Raw genomic sequence first — 21789 nt, 5'->3', positions numbered from 1 at the left:
CAAGGGGTTATGCTGAAAGGTTTACATATGTGAGGGTTAACTCCACAGTGCATCTATTGATTTTATTCAAAACGTCTGTCTTTTATTGGCTAAATTTTATCAATAATTCTCCCAAATCCAAAAGCACATCGTACCCTGCAAATCCACACAGTGCCATAATAATGAATAATTCCTTCGTGCAGTTTTGTTCCAAAGAACAAGTAAAACTTTCTTCTTGCAGTTAATCTGTCATGATTAGATTAATTAAAGTTGGACATGCCCCCTAATTCCTCTTGCTGATCTGATCTATCTTCCTAAAAAGAGATTTTTTATAGCAGCTATTAGGCTATAATTGGCATTTTGTGTGTTCTTAGACTTTTTTTTTTGTTTGCTGTATTTACTTTATTTTATTTGGACTCTGTGAGTTTTGCCATTTTGGCCTTGGTGCACTCACTGCTGTGACTCACGTATTCCACAGCTACTGCCAGATCTCTGGGGCCGACGTTGTAATTATCACATTAGGATCTGTCATTGTAGCCCTGACTTAATAAATAGCTACAGCAGTGATTAGAATCGCTGATTGATCTGTTCCATGGTTTTGGACACTCACATCTGAGATGAACAGAGGGACTGTGGATATTAAGGGTTTGAAATGTCAGCATTCCAGATTAAATTAGTATTAATTAGTCATTCCAGGTACACTAGCTGTTATATATAGTAAGCATTTCTGTATTTGATAGTCTGGTGATGATCAGCTAAAATCATGACTCAGATTCATCTCATAAGCTGCAGAAGAAAGACCTGGCCCTACCTCTGTGCCCAGCTTGCTGCAGCCATGTAGATCACAGCAGATGACCAAGGTCCCTTTCATGTGAAACTCATGGTGCCCTTCAGCAGTGCAACTCAGGCATTGCAGTCCCAGGTGGACATTTAGTCCACAGGACTAGGCTAGACTGGGTCCAAAGCAAGAAAAGCCCTGAAACACGCTGAGTGTGGATGCTCAGCACCAACTCTCTCACTCCATATCCAGAGGCTGGACAGTAACACGCCCTGATGGTGTCTGAGCAAACTGAAGCAACAGCTCCATGGAGGGGATGGTGTTGCTGGTGGTTCTTCACCCCACAGCTTCCTCCATGCTGTCCCTGAAAGCTCAGGGCAAGCCAGGAGCCTGCAGGGTGGACCAAGAGGTCCAGCAGGAGGTTGACTAGGACATGCAAGACGGAGGCAGCTCTTCAAATTGTTTTGGTCCAGAGGCAATGCTGTGCTATTCAGAGGGAGCAGCTCTGGTCCAGCATCAGCCCCAGGAGACAGACTTCCAGTGATGCCTGTTCCTCGTGGCCATGGGAAAAATGTGGTGATACGGCATGCTGTGCATGACCACTGCATGGCTCTTTGTGGCAGCTCTGGGGAATGGGCCTACCACATTGGGGGGGGGTTCTTTAAAAAATCATGTGTTTTAGAAGAAAATTTTGTTATCCTGGGAAGGAGAGGAAGGAGACGAGTGAGGGCATGAAAACTTACTAGGTAACTCCAAATTTTTATTACACCATCTGTGCATCCAGTGATGTTGTGAACATGTATGGCTTTTACCTCTAAAGGCTGTATGATCAACATGGATGTTTTATACTTCTTCAAAACCTCCTTGGTTGAGATTTGTTGGGTCCATAGCTTGACAGACACAGAACAGACTAAGGAAATGTGCTGGTCGTGTTCTGGTATACTTTCAGTTCTTAAAAATTTGTTTAATTTGTGTGACTTTTTTTCATTCTTTAATGGGGAAAAGGTTCTGAGCATTTAAAAGTTCTGAAAACTGCTATTGGAGTGAGTATCGCTCTGTAGACTGCTCTGGGTCGACCTTAAGTTGCATGCTGACAACTCAAAAGCATTCACTCAAAATCCAGTGACAGGGATCTTGTCTGTGCTCTGTTCAAATTGTTGTTTTCTGTTCTTGCCAATGGTTTATTCTAGATCAGGAATTCCCTTCCAGGGAGATCGGAATGCCACACAAGTGCAGAGACATCCTGCAACGTGGTATTTTACCCCTAGAGAACTGCTAAAAGTCATCCCCTCAGCAGAGGCAATTTTGGGCAACCACTCAGCAAGCTCACTCCTTTCCAGAGCGTTTGGTGCACGAAAGCTGCGCACCCCAAGATGGGGAACCCAATTCTCACCTTATTGGTGTTGCAATTCATTGCCTTCATCATCAAGGAAGATGAGCTGCCAGGCTGGAGATTTGGCTTTTCTGAGCCATCTGCAGGCAAAATGTAATGACTGTACCTCTGCCTTGAACGCTGTGGTGTGCCCACAGAACCCAGCATAGTCAGGAGGAAAATAACACAATCACACCCAACAGTAATTGAGGATTAAGGCACACCATGCCAGCTACCTGCCTTCTGTCCCTGAATGTAGCCTTTCACTTCTTTTCGTCTCCAAAATTAGGGTCATGGTACTGATCTGCATTTCTAAAGCATTTTCAGGCTTAAGGCCAAATACCTTTTTTAGGAATGATTTATTTTTATCTCTGTCACCACAACCCCATTAGCACATGAGGGATAGCATGTGCTCGTAGCTTTGAGGCTCCGGGTGATTCTTACTTTGTGATCCTAGGTTGCTAAGTAGCCTGTGTTCAGAGATATAAGGAATCCTCGCTGTACTTTTCATGTAGAAATCTTGCCCAGCATTCAAAATATTTTCTCAACTTGAAAAAATTCTTAGGGATTTCCCAATGAGACTCAAAGGCAGTCATATATTTTATTTATTTTATTACAAGGCATGTAAGTAAAAACTTGCATATCTGAAAAAGATATTAGATAGAAAACAGTAATAAAATTAACATTATTCTTTTAAGAAACTTGGTAATAAATACATTTCCCCTCAACATTAAAATGCTTGTTATTTTGCACAACAATAAATACAGCATAGCTCTGGCATAGAGAAAGGCCAAGGCTGGATACAAGAAGTCCATGTGGTTTCTTAAAAAAGCTCAGGTGATTTATAAAGGTTTGGCATCCTGCACTTGATGCACTTTGATACAACTTGCACTTTAATTTTACTATGATTTTTAAACAGTCCCATAATATGAAAATATGAGAGGAACATTTTTTTGACTATAGGATTTTTCCTTTAAATATTTTCAAAGAGATGTGTAAACTCATTGAAACCAATCCTTGAAATAAAAAAAAAAAAGGCAAAACAAAACAAGTGTCTTGGTGGCTATTCTACAAAAATGCAGGTTTTTCAGCTGTGGGTGCTCAAGCCTGACTAGCCAACTGGCAAAGGACCAATCCCCAGTCAGTTCCTCAATTCTTTACACAGTTTTAAAAAAGAAATAATAATAACAAGGAGAAAGAGTAAAGAGTGTAGTATTCACTTCCCAAGTCACGACGGTTCGAGGTTCTTACGCTATCATCCAAAGGTGACAGAAGAAAGAACAGGTATATTCCAGAACACTTCCCAGCATAACTTTGGGTCATTCTGGTCTATAATTTTCTTTTAAAACTACTGACAAAAAAAAAAAAAAAAAAAAAGGGAAAAAGGGAGAGAGATATTTCCATGCATTGTGCTGTTCCTATGCCAGCACGTATCATCACAATCACAACTGTGAACCTAAGTCACTTTGATAGCCCAATCTAATATAGATTGATTGATTGTCCCACAACATAGTTAGATAATGTCCACAAAATGCCACAAGCTCTGGCAGAGTCCAGCGTTCTTAAAGTACCGATAGGTCATGGCAAGACTTGGACTTGAGTTTGAAGGCCATGTTCTTGTTGTTCTTGGCAACTATTTTGCCCCAAAACCGTCTGGCTTTCTTGGGGATGCTCTCTCTCCGTTTCTGGTACGCCAGCCGCTTCTCATTCTTTTCTTTGCTGTCCCTCCGGAGCCGGACTTGCCGCACGATGCCTTCAAACAGCTCTTTCACGTTGTGCTGCACGGCTGCCGAGGTCTCGATGAACTTGCAGTCAAACACGACAGCACAGGCTCGTCCCTCTGCAAAATTGCAAGGTGGATATGTCACCAGGCATCACAAGCAGGGGGGAGGCAAAGCGGCCGCAGGCTGCCACGTGCGGGGAGCCAGCACCGCCAGGGGAATTCCTCAAGCCTAATATAGGCACGGATAAGTCTTTAATCACCCGATGCTGCCTGCTAGCCCATGATTCATCTGCTCTGTGTCACAGTCCCTTCCCAGCGAGGGGGGGTGAATCCCCTCCTGGAAAAGCTCAGTCCCCGCCGTCAGCTGTGAAGGGAGCTGGGGCTGACCGACTTGCGCCAAGACACTGAAGGCTGAGAGGTCAGCAGTGACTCAAACCCACCTGGTCATCTTACATGCAAACTCCCTCAAGTCACATTAAAGGGTGATGACAGCACCCTCCGTGCGCACAGCACAGCATAGGAGGCAGGTTCTAGTCCTCCTCCACGGGTCATGGGTGTAAACCAGGGTCTTGGGACAGTAGCAACTTTGGTGTGAACAGACACCATATACAAAACCCATAAATAAAGGCAGAACTATGTCTATGGCTTTAGAGGTACATCTGAAATCATAGTTCTTATCCTTTATTACATGAGCTTAAGCTAAACACGACAGTTGTCTTTCGCACACAAGCCGATTTATTCTGTCTTCTGGCTTGCTGTGAACTCATCGCCAGGGTGACTAAAGTGACATGAATGCATCTGCCATCTTTCAAAAGATTTTTCAAGTGTGGCAGAGAGGAATGAGAAGGCAAACAGGCGTCCCTGGGCTCCCAATGAACTCCTCAGTTCAAACTCTTCACTTGAGGCAACTGTGACAGGAGCCAGAGGAGCTGTGCACATCCCCAGCGGAAAAAAAAAACCAAAAAGCCTAGCTCAATTGGGAAAGAGAAGAGCAGAACGGCTGCAGAGAGAAGCAGCGGAGGAACCCATGTTTCTGATGGGCCAAGATAAGATCATCTGATGCATTGCTGTGTATTATATTGTGTCACCTAAGCCTCAGGGAAGACAAGATGAGATTTTACTGATTGCAGACCTAGAGAGCCGGCAGCAGCTTTCCCAGTAGTCTCTCCATTCCTATTTATGGGCTTAGTGTTTATTCATTTATGTGCAGCAGAGGGAGGGCTGGTTTAGCATCCCAAAGCAAGCAGCAAGGAGACCTCTCCTGAAAGGCTGCACAGTCCCTGCCCAGTCTAGCAAAATGAAGAGTGAGAGGGAATTTTAATTCATCAAGGGGGACAGAGAACTGGTTATAAAAAAAGAGATAATCTTTGGTAGCAAAATAAGAGGGCTAAACTCGTTATGCATAAACATGTATTGGAAATCCAAAGGGTTTCGAGCTACCAGAGAAGTCACGTATTGCAGTGGTCTTACACTAGGAGCTGGAAGGGAAGAAATTCAAGCTGCTTTTATGATGGTACTTAATAACTTTAGGAAAGGGATTATCAGACATGTAACAGCATTACCGAGGGAAGCTTAAGGACCTGGCAGACCCCTCCAGTCCTCTGCCTTCTGTTCCAGTCCTCTGTTGTATTGCTCTTTTATTGCCCAGTCCTGATCACAGTGCACTCCCTCAGCCAGAGCTCTACAGTTTGTTCAAAAGCTGCTAGATGACTCTTAACGTTTATGTCTGGTTTACACTCAACATTTTCCTTACCTGCCACTGAAACCTCACGGCACCTGACAAGGTCACTTTTGTTGCCAACCAAAATAATGGGGATATCTTCTTTCTGACGCGCCCTGCGGAGCTGTATTCTGAGTTCGGAGGCCTTCTCAAAGCTTGCTCGGTCTGTGATGGAGTAGACAATCAAGTATGCGTCTCCCACTTGCATGCAGTGGTCTCGAATCCATTCTCCCTCACGCTGTTCAAATGAAATGGTCAGGCATTGTTATGCCCAGAGCGGATTTGACTTAGAAAGTATAACATTAGAGAATTCAAATACATTCCTGCTGTAACTAATGGGTATAGTTTGAATCACAGTTATACTAAAAGTAATTCCAATGCAGTGATGGTATGAATACTTCACCACGAAGGAGGGCAGAACTTGCCCCAAATAATTCATTGTGCTGGCTTTAGACTGGAATGAACATGGTCTGGAAAAATGGCTTGAATGTTTTGTTTTATCATTAAAAAAATAAAGAAGGCTTGCACTTCTCAGGCTCACACTGCAAAGCCATTAGGCATGGTTGGCTTGGGGCAGGGGTGGTGTTAATCCTATATTTTCCCTGATCTTGATGTATGGAAAACACCTACTTTCTTTCACAAAAGATACCTACTTTTGATATTAGCAGTCATTCATATGCACTTTTGGTTTGGCATTTGCCTAGAACAAATTAAAGTACCTTATTATCCCACATGTCGAGCAGTATAATGGTTGCACTTTCCCCATCCACCATCAGGGTTCTTTCATATGTGTCTTCTGGAAAGAAAAGCAGAAAGGTTGGTAACATATTATTTTGTGGCACCATATACATTAGAAAAAAAGTAGTTGAACATGTATAATTTGTTCACAGTTCAAGTTATTGAGCCAAATTTTACGCTGGCTCACATTCAGCTCTTTCCTCGTTTCCATCAGCACTGAACCTGCCCTCTGTTCATTACTGGTTGTCTTACTTTCCATGATATATGAAGGAGGCTGAAAGATCAGGAAACGAAATGTTCATTATTTTGGCTGATATTCTCTTTATCTTATGTGGGAGAGAGAAAATAGAACCAGTGGAAGAAATAACCAAAGGCTGAACATTTGCCCCATGGGAGCAGCAGAGTCCAGAGAGGCTGAGTAATGGAAACTATTTGCTTTCACTTTAGCAGGGACAGTTCACGGGTGAACAGTCACCGCTGCTGAGAGTAATACAGCTAACAGCCTACCAAGCAATGAGGACAGGGTTTTGTGAGACAAGAGCTGCTGAATTTTAGAGAGATTGAGACTTCTGCTGCGTCCTAGTTCTCTCCCACTTCATGGTTTCCCATATTACGTTTGATGTCAAAAAGCAAAAGAATCAACATACCACAGAAGTTCAGTTATTTTTGTACTGAGGCCACAAAAATTCATACCTAGATTATATATGCCATGTGACAAAATTCTGCTTAGTACTGGGGGGGGAGGGGGGGCTGTACTCATAATTTCAATCAACCCTTGCTGTGAAATCTCAATCTAGCTTCTGCTTCGAATACTAATCTTCCTTCTTGTCCCCAAACCTGGGGACATTCGGATGAGCGATAATTGCTTTGGACCCATCCCTAGTCTTGCATTACTGTTCAGTGAAAAATGCCAGGCTTAGGGCTTCTGAGCATGCCACCCCTCACACTGCAGTGTTTAAGGGGTCTGTCCCAACCACGCTTGTAGATAGGACTGTGTCTTAACCCTTGCCTCATAAAACTTCTGCTGGGCAGTAACAGAGTGAGTTTTCCACTAAATTGTAATCAGAACCTTTCCTCGAAGCCAGGAATCTACATCCATGCAAAAGAATGAGCCAAAAATATTACACATTTAAAATAAAATCAAAAAGATCCCAGGCTTGACGCAGCTTAAAATGGCGAGAATAAAAAGACAGAGCTAATCGATAGGACCAGTTTCCCTTGCAGGCCCAATAGCATGACATTTGTGTTCGGGTGTTAGCTTAATCTTACAGTCAGTAGCAAAGCCTGTCCATAAAAGCAGCTGTATTCCCTCTGCGAGTTGGCTACCCTGACACCATCCTCTCTTGTAATAAAATTTCCAGGTTGTAAGCTAAAGTTTGGAGAATAGTTTCTTCAACTGACCGAGCATCTGTGTGGGAACAAGCTCCATACACACCAGAGGACAACATCCAGAGGATGCTGCTTCTCCACTCTGTTCACATAGAGAGGCTACAAATACGTAATCACACTCCTCAAAAATACTATGCCCAAATCGTTATATTCAGCACTGATTTGCACCTTGGTCAATCCTAAGGAACTTCCATAGGATAAAAGACTCTGGAAGTGAGCAATTTGTTCATCTCATGCTTATTTTGAAGCTGACACTAAGAAGAGAGATATCTAACAACAGCAAGTTTTCAATACCTCAGCAGAGCTGGCCTTGAAAATCCGTCACTGCTACACTCCAAGCAGTATTGCTGGGAGCGCGAAGGAAAGGGGAAACCATACGGCTTCACATGGAGGAGAAGAAAACTGTCTGAAAGGAGTGTGCAAAGCAAATCAGCTGCATTTTCTGACTTCTTGCCCAAGGGTCCTACTCTAGTTCACTTGTGTAGGATGAGGAAAACATTTATCAGAGATAGTCCAGGCTGAGAAGCTGGTAGGATTATAGGAAAAGTCAGTGGAGAAACTGAAGACAAAGGACACCTGAATAACTGATTCAGAGTGACTGCACTGTGGGGAACTTCAAGTCCCCCAAAGCACAAAGATCTGTGCCCCCAGTCTGTGACAGCAAGCTAGGAAAATGTGGGTCTGACCTTCCTGATGCTGGGCTGTATTAAATCCTGGGCAAACCTCTCCTAACTGGAGAGTTAAAGACACGAAAGACTGTCCTGCCTGTGCCCCACTGAAGGCTGGAAGAGAAGCCCAGAAACTCTCTGTGCTAGCACTGGCACCATCGCACCAAGGGAGTACAGGCAGGAGAGGGAAGGGATACGGGAGAGACGAGGAAAGTCCTGCGTACGGACGAGCAAAACCAGCCAGCAACCTGTGTGTCCTCAAAAGGTGACAGTGGCTGCATTCTTAGAGCCTCAGCAGGTTTCTGATGCAGCACAACCCTTCCACATCAACATCTTGCATACAATATAGCTCAGGACTTGGTGCCACAGCTTCACCTTTTGCATGATCTGATCTTTGGGATTAAAGAACACTTTGCGATCCTAAACAAAGCAGACGAGGATAGCAAGGGGGAAGCATCAAAGAAAACCCTACAGCTTCTGCCTTTTCCCCGTTTGGGCAACAGGAATTTTTCTACACTGCTGAAGGACCTTTATCTGGTTTTCCTCTGGGGGAACCCATGCTGTGCAAGTTCCATGAAACAAGGAGGAGACATATTTTCTTCAAACTGCATATAGCCTGTGCTGAGGCAATGTGTTTATACAGAAAGGCTGAGATTACTTCTAATGGCAAATATTTTGGAGGTGACTGAAGGACTCAGCAGTGGCTTTTCTATTTTTCTTTATATACTATTTCTAAGCATTTCATGCTTGTAGACCATGAGGACCTTCAGTTGTTTTTTGTCCCCCACAGAAAGCTTGAGTCAGCCCCATGGAGCCAGTGGTGACACAAATATTGGACCAGCCCGAAAGCTGGACCAGCCTGTTGTGTAGCATCATCACAGGCAGGAATGAGGCAGCTTCCAACGGGTATTTTGAAATGAAATAGCATGGGAATCTGAATTGTTCTCTTTCAGAGGCTTTCAATCGTTGGTGAGTATCTTACTCATCCTACTTTGCTTTCTTGTTTTCTTAAGAGAGAGATGCATGAGTTGAATCAGTTTTGATGTTTGTTACCTCAATTTTTGATTAAATGGCCTCCCTGGTTTTTTGTGCCAATTACTACTGGCAGAGCTGATTGCAAGCAAGCACAAGCACCCAAGGACATAACGACCTACCTCCCAGCACCTCACAGTCGCTGTCGATGCTATCATGCACTCCCGCAAAGATGTTGGCTAGCGAGGACTTGCCTACGCCGTGCTCCCCGATCAGCACCACCCGGTAGCAATTGCTGCCAGACTCAGAGGAGATTACGGAGTCGGATGACTCCGAGGACCAGCTCCTTCTGTAATATTCATCAGGACTGATGGTGTATCGCTTCTGCGGGTTGTACTCGTTGGAGTCCTTCTGGACCAGCAGATTCTTTCCGTCAGCAGGGATGCTCCATCGCTGCTGCTGCTGCTGCAGGCTGCTGTTGTGGGTGCGACGCATGGTAACGTTGTTGAGGGTCATTTTTTACCCCTAGTGAGAAATAGGGAAACCACAAGTGTTACCCACAAAACATTTAGAAACGCATTAACGCTCTCCTATTAACTTCAAGGCAGCATGTCCTGCTCTTCTATAGAATCTAGTATACAACAAAAGAAGAATGAGACTTTCTGCACTCTTTCATAGTTGCTGGTACACAAAGAAATATTTCTAGTTAGTGAGTCAGAGGCTTTTTCCTAAGGATGATACCACCCTCACATACAAAATCCTTTCTTTGTTTAGCCTTTACAAGCTCACGGCTGTGCCAGGTGCAGCCCAGCCCTGGAGGGAGCGAGGCATTGCTGTGTCCCAGGAGGAGAAGGAAGGGGTAGCATCCACCAGAGCTGTCCTACACGGGAGCTGCATCCCTGCTGAGAGGCACCCTATGGTACAGGCAGCACCTACAGGTACTGCTCCCCATCCTTTGTGCTTAACTGGGGGCAAACAGAGGCACCGGTCCCAGTTGCGTCCATCTCCCAATGCAGCTGGATGTACAGCATCCTTCGCATTGTCAGTTAAGAGCTGAAACTTTTGGGAAAGCAATAAGGCATCACTCGCTGCAGCCTTAGACAACCCTGATACAAGAAAAGAGCCATGCAAGCAAGTCTTGCTATGATGGGGTAGATTTGGATCTCATCTACAGCTGGGTAAAGGAAGAATGACTCTGCTTCAGCCAGTAGTTTTTGGGCTGGTAAGAGGGAGCACACAGTCAAGTCCAACAGCTTTTCTGAGGAGGTACAGGTTCTAGACACTACAGGAGGTAGCGCTGGGAGAAAAATCTCATAAATTTATGGATATTAAATCAACAACTTCATTTACTGCACAATCAGCTAGATAGGTTCACTCTTCTTATCTAAGAATAGCTCTTAATTACATTTTACTCAGCAAATTCTATTTTGCTTTGCTTGGAGGCAGAGGACAGTGATGTCATTCTCACAGGCCAACAGCTACCATTTTTAGGAAAGTTACTTTGATACATTCCAGTTCCCAAAGTGACAGTTATTTAGACATTTTGCTTTTTGCCATATATCTGATGTTTCTCGGCTCTCTTCTCCATATTAGTAAATAGGATAATTGTCTGTGAAATGCATTCGGCCGCTTTCAAACCTGAATAGTAGGTGGTGAACGAAAAAAAGTACAGCAAAGCATCAAAACAACACGTACAATCCCTATTCCTCTTCGCACAAAACTGTCTGAAAACTTCTGTTAATAAACACATAGCAGGACATAGGACAAATACACAGAAAAAGCACACCCTATCTGAACTTAGTACCACATACTCAATATTTTCCCTGTGATGTGCAGTACTTAGGGGCAAAATGAGATCGTTTGCACGGTCCTAGTCACAGTAACTTTGTCAGCAAGAAATATATCTACAGTAGAAATCACACACCAAGCAAAGGCTGCTTCACAAACGAAATATTTACTGCTGTTGAATTTTAAAACGCTTTTTTTCCTTGTAGTTTCCCCACTGAAACGACCAGATGAGAAAAGTCATCTCCGATTCAAACAGAGCCTAACTCACAACCTGCAATAAACACTCACTCACTAAACCGTCACAAACATGAACATTTTATGATTTCGCCCTTAACAAATTATCATCCATCATTACACAAAACCCCATCACACACAGCGCTCCCAAGTTCAAACTGATTTTGATACCCCGTACTGCATTTAGCTGCCTGGGTCTCTAGCATCGACAGTAAAAGACTGCGTCCGAACCGACGCTGCCTTACTTCTGCCAGGCTCCTCCAGGCAGCCGGGTCCTCTGCTCGCGCTGCCCTTCTCTCTCTCGGGCTGCGGTACGCTGAGCCGCTCGGCAGAAGTAAATCCTCTCCTGCTTTGGGACTGCCTCTTTAATTCTTTCTCAGCAAACCTGGTTTATATTAAGCCCATCTGATCAGAGACAGGGCTTTTCCGTGACGTGGTTGGCCTTTCCATACAACAGCCAGCCCCCAGCTGGGAGGAAGCAGACATGCAGAAGAGCAAAAACTTGCAAATAATCTCAAAAGACTTACTCAAAATCATATGATTCTCTTAATATTGCCAGTAAAATAAACACATTTAGTTCTTGCATGATGAAAACAGGAAAGCGGAAAAAACAAAATAATACATGCCATTTCGCCTCACTTAGTTTTTCATTCAAACGTTATCAAAATTAATGATGTTTAAAAAGTGACCTAAGTTTCATTAATGCATAAAATGCTGTAAATGTATCACGTTCGCTGTCTGCAAAATACACTTAACCCCCCTGCTGGACAAAACGTTTCTTTGGAATAAAATATCTGAATGTTACTTTGGAAATAGCTTAAAAGTAGGAATATTATTCTGTTTGGTTTTGGTTTGTTTTGTTGTTTTCTTTAAAAAACTCTAATGTATACAATCTTATTTTTTTCTGTCAGCCTCCAAGTGACTGCACCCAGTTTCCTGAACTGTATAATCAGCTCTCACTTCTGCTGCAACCCTTTACTAGCAGGGGCTTGAAAAACCATCCTGCTACAAATCCAGTGCTGCTCCAGCTGGATGGTGGCAAAGATGCATCAGAACGCACAAAGTCTGCACAAAGTCGGAGTAGCACGGTGCTGATCCTGTCCACAGGAAAGACGAATATATAGTGTACATGCCACAAACCCAGGATCTGCTCCTTACATTTTTATAATCTCATAGCTCATTGGCAGAAGAAATTTTGCCAGAAGGAAAAAAAAAAAAATCCAATGTGTGCCACCAGGCGACAACGTATGCAAAATACCTCTTGATTAACAAATGAAGAGTAATCAGCTTTCACAGAACTACTCGGTAGGGGTACCACAACTTATGTAAAAGTTTATGGAAACTCTGTAGTCAGCTTTCAATTATCTAGACTCTGGATTAACTATGAGCTCAAAACCAAGCTCCTACAGCTTTCCTTCATATATACAATCTCCTAGTTACTCTATCAGCCCCTAAATCTAATAGGTGACTAATTCTTGTTCTGCACGTAGGAACTCTGAACAAGTTCGCTTCTGAGCAGGGAAAAGAATATTTTTTTCAGGAGCCCATGCTTCTCATCCTTCTTGCTACAGGCAAGCAAGTCTTTAACTGACAACGTACCTTTAATAAAGGGAGCAGTGATTTGCAGAAAAGAACTTCTCTTGCTGTGATTGCAGCCTAGCACTCATTTCACATTCCTCTGCTGTAAAATTGTTTTTCCCTTGGAAAAGCAGACCTTTACGAAATTCTTCAATTGAAATCTGCTTGTTTTGTTTCCCCTTTGGCTTTATTGCATTCCTGCATCTTTCATGAGGATTTTCAGGGACCTCCTGAGCCTATTCTCAAGTTTGAAGAGCCAGGAGCTTTTCCCAAAGTACTATATACTCAGCAACGTACATGGAAATTATTCAGATCTACCAAGGGGAGAACTGAGCAAAAATATGTCCTGATTTTTCCTTCACCTGTGTTTCAGTGCTTGGCAGCAGCTGAAATGGCCCCAAGTCCTGCACCTCCACCTCACCTGTCCCTTACACATCAGGGTCTGAGTCTCTGCTGCTGAGTGATAATCCCAAAGAGCACCGAGTGCCACGTCCCTCTGCGTAGGATGTACAGAGTGGCTTTTAGTACTTACTGTGCAAAATGCAGCAACATCTCTGTCAGGGAAAGCTTATGGCATGGCCAGTTGTTTGCAAAAAGACTTTTGCTGTCGGCATACTCAATTGAAGTGGCTCATTTTTTTGAAACATGATGGAAGTCACGAAGGTGAGTGGGTGGTTGGAGTACTGTGCTCTGCACCTCGGGTTCATTTAGCTCTCTTTAAGTTCTCTGTAATTTGTCACTGCAAGTAAAAGAGCAAAACCTGTCTGCCGCAGGACTGGAGAGATTTATGGCCAGATTGATCTCAGCAGAACTGTAGGCTCTAATGTCTCACCCAAATGTTTAACATATATCATAGTAGAAAGCGCAGACAGCAGAAGTAAACCAAAGTCAGAAAAGCCTTTGTGTTTAGTTATGGTTAGTGTTAGATTAGGAATTGCTAGACATCATCTTCCATATCCTCTTCATAAAATACAAGGCAGACAAAGAAAACACGGCTCTCCAGCGACCACGCAATATATCTCTTCTATAAAGCCATCCATAAGGGTTGTTCCGACTGTGGCATGAAGCGCTTGCACTTGGGAAACTTGCACGTTTGTTTTCCTCTGTACTGCTTCTTCTGAGCCTATTCTGGTTTTCCAACTGGACAATTAACCCTCCAGGACCCATTCTGTACTACTGTCTGCCTCCATGTGATGAAGAGCTCTTGCTCCTCAGGGAATGCCATCAGGACTTAGGAATTTCAATCGTTGCATCTGTGGGGAAAACTTTTCCTCACTTTTTTTTTTTTAAAGTTGGGGACAGGTGCAGCATTTTTAGCCTCCTGGAACTTACTTGCAAGGGATAACAGCAGGTCAATTAATGAAATATATGAACTGCTCCTTTCTCAATAGGGCCGACTATAGGCTTGGATTTCCAAATACAATCCCATAGATTGATGCAGGCTGATGCAGTCCTCTTGCACTCTTCGGTGGTCAACACCTCTGCGACTCAGCCTGCCTGAGACACAGACACAAGAAGAGACAAACCATAAGGCCAGGTGGTGTCGTAAAGCACACGAGTGCTCAGATGTTACCGCCTGATGCAACATTAAAACTCAGAGCAATTGCTTTTCACCCATCTTATCCCTTCTCTGCTTCAATAATCATGTCTTAAAGGAATGCTCCCTGCAGCCAGGATGAAGTAAACATCGCAGAGTAACAGCTCTGCAGCCCTTCTCCAGCCAGTTACAAATAGACCAGGTGATGCCCAGAGCAATTAGACAGAAAATTTCCATTGGATATAAAACAGCAGTGCTTTTTAGCTGACACTTAATTAGCCATTTTGCGTTTATGTATATGAAGGCAAAAGTAGTTCCCCAGATCACCTTCTGGCATAAGGGTCGTGCATAGAGAGGACCTGAATCAACTTGAAGAGGAAGGGAAATTCAAGGGGGAAAAGCTCAAAAAAAAGCAGGAAAAATAAAATTCAAATTTCTTCTAATAGAAATTGAATGCAGAGTGTCTGAAAGTGCACTTTCTCCCTATTCATTTAGCAGGACAGTACATTTTCATTTTTCCCCTCAGAGGACCTGACTTTTAGTAGACTGTGCTCCCAAAAATTAGTTGCCTGCGAAGTCCACCGCCTTCCTTTCCTCCAGACCATTGCAGCATTTCACATTTTGCTCTGCTTCTCACATCTGTCAGTGCTGGCTGGCCCTTGGCAGTTCTCAGCCCCACCAGTAGCATCAGCTATGGACAGAAATGGTTTTGGGTCTAGGCACGATGCTGGGCTGGATAGTGCCGGGCACACCAGGAGTACCCACAGTTATTGTATGCCTGAGGGGAGCTGCTCCAGCGTCACCATCCATTCCTGCAGCACCACGGGCCACAGGCAGCTCGGTGAGCAAGTGTAGAACAAAAAGCAAAAATAGGTGTGCAACGAAGCTGTATTAGGCCCATAGCAATGGGACCTATAGCTTATTTACACCAATTCATGCCCACAGCTTTGCCTTTCCCTTTTCCTGCTTCGCATCCAGTGATGGAGGAAGAAGTTTCATGCTGAGTGAAAAAGGTAACAGAGATAAAATACTCCAAAATAAAAAAAAATGAGGTAGGTAAATGAAGGATTATGTGCCTGGGGAGAACTACTGAGGGTCTTAAGTGGAGGATAGGGGAGAGGAAGACACTAAGAAATTAAGGAATAATAAAACTTTGATTTATTTTAACAGAAACAGAGTCAGGAGCACTGGAAGTGCCCCCCTATCTAAAAAAAAAAAAAAAAAAAAAAGCCACTATTCCCCTCAGAGGAGCAGATCTGGTAGACTGTTCGCAGAAATTGCTTGCAGAGGATACCAAATTTGTTCCACCACCTTCTTTTCTCCCACACCACAGCAGCATTTTTGCAATTCTTTAACTGAGCACTAAAAGCAGAACATGATCCTTTGGTGATGAAGCACAAGGATAGGGAAAAAGCACTGATCTGTACTCCTTGTGCACAAGATAGCAGTAAAAGCCGGCATTAGAGCTCTCAGGGAATAGGATTGCTTTTAATCAGCTGCCTCATTAGAGAACCCCTCATTAGTCTATTATTTGCAGATAATCTGGATTCTGATGTACCAAAAGGAAGGTCCGCTCCATATCTGTGCACTGCAGAGCCTCGGTGACTGTAATGGGTGTCCAAAAGGTATTTTCTCCATTAACGCATTAAGCCGGCACAGTCGAATACTCAGCAGAGAGTGAGAAATGAGCAGCCGAAGGAAGTAATGCAGTTCAGTTCATAATAAAATACAAGTTACTTTTTATACTAGTTAATTGAAATGAAAAGCAATTAAAACAACTATCAGCTGTGGATAAAAAAGAATAATGATAAAGAGCAAATGGGAAACCTGGATTATTTCAGTAAGAGTTACTTAGTAAAAGGACTGCCTATTTCCCACTCTTGCACTGAATGACGTTAATGAATTCTGCCAATAATTGTCCAGGGAATGGGATTAAGTCATGTATGACATAAACAAATGTGCTTTTCAAACTGAATCAATGCAAATTTGAAACAAACCATAATATTCTAATAAAAGCAGGATGTGAGCTAGCCATAAATGTTCTTCGAATACAGAGCTAAAAAAACCTTCAGGCAAATGGTACCAGCACAGACCATTTTTTGCAGTTGGGAACTTTTTATTATGTCACAGTCCTCAGTGCAATCAGGTTCGGGACCCGCTGTCCCTTTTTCAGTTGCAGGAGCCGCAGGTTCCAATAACAAATCCCACTTGCTTTTATAGCACTAAGTCATGGTGGTAACTTAACTATAGGCAACTTCTGCATCAGCAAACTGTAGATTAGAAAAGTCAGTAGAATAATCTGGGCCTCTGGTCTTCAGAACTGTTGAAGGGAGATCCAGAAAAAGGTCTTTTGCTCCACATGCAATTTCTTCTTCACCATGGTGCCCAAGACTCTTACACCACGTGCAACCAACAGTAATTACCAATACGCAGGAGGGCTGGGTTATACTGTTTCAACTCACACAAAAATGCAAAGGAAGCCCTCAAAATCCATTCAGTGAAAGCAAATTTACTTGAAAAAATATTTCACGTGGTGGCCAGAGCTTGACTTTCAGGTCCTGATTGCTTTTATCTATGCAGCAAGCCTGCCTGGGATGGGAAGGGAGTGCCACCCTTCCGTGTGCCCCGCTGAGCTCTCCGACCCACCTCAGCTTGCAAAACTCCCCCTGGTTTCACATCATTAAAGGGTGTTTTGGACCCACCATCTGGGTGGAAGAATTCCATCGCTAGGGCAGGGACTGAGGCCCCAGGGGCTGACATGGGGTCCTGGGCAGGGTGGGGGAGCCCTGGGGGGTGGCAGGGCTGTGGGTGCCCTCAGAACCCCAGCACCCATTTGGTGCAGCCCTTGAGGGAAGGTGGTGGCATGTGGCTGAGGTTTGGCTGAGACACAGCTGAGTTCAGCCGGGCCGGTTTCAGTCGGGGTCATGCCAGGGCTGTTATTCACATCTGCACCAGGAGAAAGGTGACATGTAAAAACGCACGGCACATGGCGGTGACTAAATCAGCTACGCTCTTCTTCCTAAACAAGATGAGGCCGCAGCTGGAGTATGGTGTCTGGGCATCTCATCCTCAGGAAAACCCCTGGGTGCTGAGATCTGCTGGTCCACTGCAGCATCGCTGTGTATCTCATCCCTCCCCACCTTTCTCTTTTCTGCACAGACGACTAACAGTAACAAAACCGCAGCTAAATATGGTCTGCTCGGACGAAGCCGGTGGCTCTTGCCTTTCCCCGTTTACAGTATCGTCCATCCGGTGTTCCTGGATCAGCGCTCAGCTGCCCACTCGCCGCACCAGCACCGGGTAAAGTGATGCTTCATGTGATTGCTCGGTGATTCACCGCCTTGTTTGGATTTTCTGGCTCCCAGGCTCATGTTTATCAGCAAAACACACGCGCTCTCCAGCATCAGGCTGTAAGTGGATTGGAGCCACACAAAATGCCTTTGAGCAAGATGCTCTACACGGTCAGGCATAATTAATGTCTATTTAATTGAACAATGGCACCTCTTTTATTTACATGGCTTTACTCCCATGTCTTTCAGCGTGTACTTTCAACTTTTCCAAAATGGATGATGTGAAAATGAACATGTAAGTGAAGATATGTTGCTTATTTTCTTTTTGAAGATCTAAGTCTTCATCGCTGTTGCACTGTGTTCGTGACAGGACAACTGAGTGCCGGGCCCTGCAGGTAGGATTCACCTCACCTCACCACTGCCTTGGTTTCCAGAGGGAACCAGACGGGGTTAACCAGGCAGCTCCAGGGTGATGCATCTACCACAGGTTGCATGAATCACCCGTGGAGATGCCTCTCTCCCCACTGACAACAGTGGGACCTCTGAGAGATGAGTCTCTCTGCACTAACGCGACCCTTAAACCGCACTGCCTGAGAGCTCGACTGGCAGTCAAATGAAATGAAGCAATCCCTAACAGCTTAATTTTTACCAGTGCCTTCTCTGATGGGCAATAAGACAAGGTTTAAGATGTAATCATTACACATGCAACACTGAGTAAAGCTATCCCGCTGTAGTACAGGAGGTGCATAAATGCACGTGCAACTTGGCGACAAAACTGCAGAAACCAGTACCTGTGCCATGTTCAGCGTGGATGGCAACGGGGGTCTTTTCCCAGTAGCTGCTGGGACTCTTCTGGGAAGGAATTACTTCTGTTGCCATCCACACTGACCGAGCACCAACTGCTGTTTCTTCACAGCCTCTGACATATGGCAGCATGGCTTGTGGAGTTCTCTGCCCTGCTTCTGCAAGCCAGTGCGTGCTACCACTGCGTATCATCACGGACACGTCCTGCTACAGCCAGCCAGCCTCCTGAAAAAAGGAAGATCACAGCCAGCATGTTTTACACGGAACATACTCAATAAAATATCAGCAGTTACAGTGCTGTCAGCTTCAATCTTACTTCACAAAGCCAGTTCCTTGGCACTGAAGGCTCTCACGTTCTTGTAGGAGCCAGAAAGGGGTGGCACAGACACAGCGGGCTCTTCTCGAGCCCTCTGGCTGGGACACACGTGTGCACACATGTATGTCCATGTTCAGGCTGCTGGGCGACCTCCTACAACCACCACTTCTTTGTCCTTTTCTCTCTGTTGTTTTAATAAAATTTATTCGTTTTGAAAGCAGGCAATAAACACAGGAGCTGGGCATAATAAAAAAGCCATCCTTAATAACTAAAATCAACAATTTTGATGGCTAGCAGAACCTTTAATACTTCCACTGCATTGTCCTCCAGAGCAAACCATGCATCTGCAAAATGTACTTCTCTGTGATAATGTGTGGGACAACACCATCCTTTTCAGAAGCAGTGGACTGCAAGGTCTCTGTCACACACGACTCCTTCTTCGTGGTAATTAACACATTATTTAATGCTTTCTGAGCATTTTCTACACTGAAAGCTACTAAAATTTCACATCAGTAAGGGAGGACTTGTTCTCATGAAGCCAAGGACACTGAGCGTGCTACTGACTCAAAGATGTGGGTGGCTAGAAAAGGGAATGTCCATCAATGTGCTCAAGCACATTTCTCAGGTGAGCTGCTCCGAAGCTGGGTACCTGATATGCATTGTTCCCATGAAGCACAAAATTAGAGAAACTGGTAGGAAAAGGCTTTGATTTCTGGAGCCTGTGGAAGTAGCTACAGCCCTGGTTTTCATTAACCCTCTGTGCTGCTGGAATTTTAATCAATGGCCAGGCTGGCAGATTTAGATGCTAAAGGAAAAGTAGCTAATTCAAAGTCACAAGCTCAAGGAACGTAACTCTAGCGTGACTCATAAACTAGATCTGATTGTTGATGCTTTACAAATCTTGGTTCTATGTAGCTCACAGTTTGGCCAATGGAGCAGAGCGAGCGGGCCGGCCGCACAGCCACGCTCTCCCTCCCATCCCTCTGCACACTCTCTGCAACCGCGGTCTGATGGATTTTAAACAACTCTGTCACATTGTAAAATAAGACCCAATGTACCACAAACATGAACTGAGATGACAAAACATATCATAGTGAACAAAGAGAAACATGAGGGGGAAGAATACGGACACATCCCAATGCAAAAGGCAGAGAAAATATTTTGATCTCTTAGTTACAAGCCCACTCCTGTTTGACTTCTGACCCAAGACTACGCTGCCGGCAATTACATCACCGCTGCTGGGCTGCCTCCAGAAGCTCTTTGCCTCATTGGCAGGGTATTCACAAGGGCAGCTTTGGCTCAGTGAGTCAGTGGGCTCCTTCAGAAGGCACGGCACAGCACCTAAGGTCAGCCTCGGCGCTCAATTGCCTCCCGCGCTCTCCCTCACTGCAGCTTAAGGAAAAGACGAAGCTAAAATGAGCGGCACCCTTAGGGGACAAAATGTTGTTTCATTAGAGGATCATGTGGAAGAACTCTGTCTGACAGCTTACCTGAATATCTTCAAATATCTGCTCTTATGAAATGCCTCCTTCTCCTCTCACACTGGTATATGTCAGAAGTCACCCTTAAAATAAGTCAAAATCAAGCATAATTGAGATTTAAAAACATATCCAAATTACGTAAAGTCCACATGTTCCACAGGGGATGAACATCTCGTGCCCCATATACCTGCACAATTCCAGTTCAGCAAAACCTGTACAACACACATGCCTGGATGCTTCTCACAATTCACACAAAGGACAGACCATATCTACCGCCTTTGTCACCCGGGATTCTCCCTGCTGTCTGCCCTCACATTGCAGGAGGCCTCCAACAGCACCTTTGGATTATTTTCTGATTAACCACATGATTAGTAGTGTCCTTATACATTGCATATAACTTGTTAACTTTCTAGCGGAAAACAAAAAATAAAAAGCGAGGAAGAAAGGTCGTGAGACAGAGAGAGAGATGTCCTACTCTCAGAATAGCCTTCCTGAGATTGTGCAGGTTCAAGCACTGTCCCTTATTTGAAGATGTTATATCATTTGCGGAGTGTATTGTCAGCATCCCAGGAGAGTGCTCCCTTTTGGAAGTCCTTAGACTCCCAACTCCCAGTGTCTCCGTCTCATATTGCTTACAGTAATGTGACTATATTAAGGACCAAGCCTCTTCAGCCCAGAACAACTTGGAGGCACCTAAGAGCTGCACCACTTCGGCTTTCCAAAGCATTCCTCAACCATCAGTAACATAAAATCATGGATTTCTGAAAAACCTCCAGTCCTCCAGCCTTCTGAAAACCCAGAAGTTTCCCCACGGATGCCCTAGCACTGCCCGACTCCAAAACACTCGCAGCTCTACCTGAAGTGAGTATCGGCTGCTCTGTTCACACTGGGGGCTACGGAGCAAACGTACAAACTCCTGTGCAGTCCTTGTTCAAATTCAACAGAAAAGGGCATCCGCACATTTGATCAACTTCAGCCCTAAAGTCTGTACAACTGGGAGAAAGCGAGGATGTGGAGGTGAGGACAGCCTGCATTAACAACATTTTATCAATGATGAGAGGAGAACTGACACAAGATGAGATGAGATTACTTCTTCCCCAGCCAGGAAGGAGTCAAGTGCTGGAGGTATCAGACATGAAATGTAACTTTCCAAGAAGGACATACCTGGCTTGCAAGCAGCTGGTTTTCAGATTATTTTCCATTTCTGAAGAACACTGGAAAGTGCTTTTCACAGTGAGGGGAAAAGTTCCTGAATTTTAGAAAGGTGCAATAAAAAAGCCACGGAAGTGAAAGGGCAGATTCTTAACACACAATGTACAGGAAGTGAGCTATTTCATGGAGTTGCTCCACACCTTGAATGTACTTGGCAACACTCTGCTGTTGGCCTCACAACTCTAATTTCACCTCCAGACCATGCCAGTG

The 21789-nt window shown here is 44.3% G+C and overlaps 1 protein-coding gene across 1 annotated transcript; it reads right to left on the bottom strand.

Annotated features, from left to right (window-relative positions):
- Window positions 1-2724: 2724 nt before the first annotated feature.
- GEM (GTP binding protein overexpressed in skeletal muscle) lies at window positions 2725-11737 on the bottom strand. The gene is made up of 5 exons (XM_054817877.1): window positions 11607-11737; window positions 9522-9864; window positions 6292-6368; window positions 5606-5810; window positions 2725-3969 (listed from the first exon to the last, which is right to left on the bottom strand). Exons 2-5 carry the CDS (start codon window positions 9853-9855, stop codon window positions 3692-3694), a joined length of 894 nt encoding a protein of 297 aa, XP_054673852.1. The 5' UTR covers window positions 9856-9864; window positions 11607-11737; the 3' UTR covers window positions 2725-3691.
- Window positions 11738-21789: the final 10052 nt, after the last annotated feature.

Source organism: Grus americana, chromosome 2 (genome assembly GCF_028858705.1).
Source record: "Grus americana isolate bGruAme1 chromosome 2, bGruAme1.mat, whole genome shotgun sequence".
NCBI lineage: Eukaryota > Metazoa > Chordata > Aves > Gruiformes > Gruidae > Grus > Grus americana.
This window is presented reverse-complemented; position numbering and strand designations above follow the sequence as displayed.